Source organism: Poecilia reticulata, linkage group LG2, assembly GCF_000633615.1.
Source record: "Poecilia reticulata strain Guanapo linkage group LG2, Guppy_female_1.0+MT, whole genome shotgun sequence".
In the NCBI taxonomy this organism is placed as follows: Eukaryota; Metazoa; Chordata; class Actinopteri; order Cyprinodontiformes; family Poeciliidae; genus Poecilia; species Poecilia reticulata.
Window position 1 is genome coordinate 25,055,323 of NC_024332.1, and position 2,412 is coordinate 25,057,734.

Sequence of the window (2,412 nt, forward strand, 5' to 3'; positions counted from 1 at the left end):
TATTTTATCAGAAGGTCATAAAACCTCTTACTCAACTGCTATGTTCTCCTCAACAACTATGTAGTGATACACATAACCAACATTACTGCTGTGATGTTCATGCACATCCCCACAGTTTTGTGGCTTCACAGTTTGTCGGCGTAGTCGTCTCCAAAGTCAATCATCAGCCTCAGAGCATTCAGGATCAGAGTGTTGACGTCTGAATTCAGCTGAATTTCATTGCTGTAGTTCTTCACTGGGAGGATGCAGTTCATTGGGATCCCCAGACTGGAGCTGAAGTCACCCATCTACATAAAACACAATAATTGTTTTACTTTTTGTACAATATTTTAGAGTTTTTTTTGTTTGTCTTTTTTTGAATAAATCTTTCCATGACTCACCTTTTTCTTTAAATGTTTGCTCTTGTAGACGTTTTTTAGATCTCTTTCTGTTTCCCCACAAGCTGAATCAACGTGGCTGAGAATCGCCAGCTGAGGGATTCCTGAGGATACAGAGATATATACTCTAAAACATGGAGTTACTCAAGAAACTCCACTTATTTAAGTGAGATATTTAAATAACTACATCCACAGGAGTGTGATGAGACATGTATGATGATATAAAAAAGTAAAAAAAAAAATTATTTCCTTTACTGTATAATAATATTCTAAAATCAAATTTAATATTTCTTACCCAGATCACTGGCTGCTTCTCTGATTTCCCTCATTTTCTGTAAAACAGACGACTTCATTTGTGGTGCATTAGCAGAATAAATGCAGACCAGAACATGAACTCTGTCACTGATGGATGGAGAAGAGTTGTAACCATGATCACCATCAGAAAGAGAAGATGCAGGATTGAACTGTGGAAAAAAAGATATATATATTCAGTAATTTATTTTCCACATAAAGTAAATAAATTATAATGCAAAAAAAGTTTTTTTTAAGCAAAAAAGTTTATATTTATACCTTATATCCATCCTTCACATGACCCTTCAAGGCCAGTTTAATGTCGTCTGTTCTGACTCCTTGTCCATCTCCATCCTNAATTTGATTCCTTTCAGCTAACTGACTAAAATCCAGATTTACAGTTTTCCATAGATGTTAGCGAGAAATGATCTAGCTAGCTGATATGCTACATTAGATATCCATTCATGTGAAATAAGGTCAACATGTAAACAAACATAAGCTCATCATGAATACTGGAGCTGTTTGGGAACATATCTGCTTCCTGATCGGCTTCGTTTAAGACAAGATGCTGCAGCAGGTGTCAAATAAACTTTCCAACAAGCTAATATGACTTAGTTAGTAGCTGATCTGAACAGTGTGGAGACATTACCTTTACTGCAGCTGCTGCTGTCTGAAACACGGTGACTGCTGAAGGAGAGAAAGACAACGAGCCACTTTCACTTTCACTTTGAGACTCAGATAAACCACGTGATTATTTGAAAGTCAAGTCCTGCCATGTAATAAAACTCTGCTGCCTGGAGTGAAAGATACCAGGTTTTATTTCTCCCAGACAGTAACAGTCTGKGTAGCATGCATTACAAAAACAGTCAAGAAACAAAAAAGTCAATGTCACAGATAATGCAGCGCTCAGATAAGTCAGAGTGACTCAAGTTTTAAGACTCGAGTCACACTAATAATAAAGATTCGACTTATAGAGTCGCGCCCTTGAGACCCGACTTGGACTCAATAAGGGTGGATTAGTAACTTTCTAGAGTCATCTTACCTTCTCTGGTTTTTTAAGTATTTAATGGAAAGTAGCATAGACACAAATTTTAAGCAGGAAACATTTCTTCATGCATTAAAGCGTAACATTTTGAAAATCAGCTCCGCAGTGACGTTACTGGTTCGTTGGGCTTCGTTCAGGCCTCTTCTCCTTTAACTGCGGCTGGTACATTTCTCCAAAATATCCAGATTTCRAAATGTTAATTCTGAACACATATGTGGGGCCGGTTGACAGAAAAACACAGATTTATGTGCTCGCCCATGTAAAAATGATGACTTAATATAGATAAAAGACAAATGAAAAGAGGATCAGACGAAGATCAGAGGAATCGCAGCAGATCTGAAGAGAATACATTCATGAGTTTAAGCAATCTTTTTAAACGCTGCTTTGATCTAAATGCAAATATCAGAAACTTAAGAGTGATCAGAGGTTCAACGTTAATATTGTAGAATGTATCCCAGAGGCAAAGCAGACATCTTAACCCCGTTTTATTCATCTTAGTACAAACAGGAGCTACTGTGCTGATCGAAGCATAAAAGGTTTCAATTGAAGCTCAGAAGACACTCAAATGGATCTGCAGATTCATCGACAGGTTAATGTGGTTTCATCATAATAACCTGTAAATTTATTTATTCCTAGATTAATAAATATGTTGTGTTGCCACATTCTCAAGGCTATTGTTTTAATGCTTAAAAATACATA

General features: G+C 36.7%; 1 protein-coding gene across 1 annotated transcript; it reads right to left on the minus strand.

Moving 5' to 3' along the window:
- Positions 1 to 6: 6 nt before the first annotated feature.
- Positions 7 to 1,881, minus strand: LOC103456838 (interferon-induced protein 44-like). Its single transcript, XM_008396650.1, has 5 exons — positions 1,829 to 1,881; positions 948 to 1,050; positions 673 to 841; positions 381 to 481; positions 7 to 287 (listed from the first exon to the last, which is right to left on the minus strand). Exons 1-5 carry the CDS (start codon positions 1,879 to 1,881, stop codon positions 126 to 128), a joined length of 588 nt encoding a protein of 195 aa, XP_008394872.1. The 3' UTR covers positions 7 to 125.
- Positions 1,882 to 2,412: the final 531 nt, after the last annotated feature.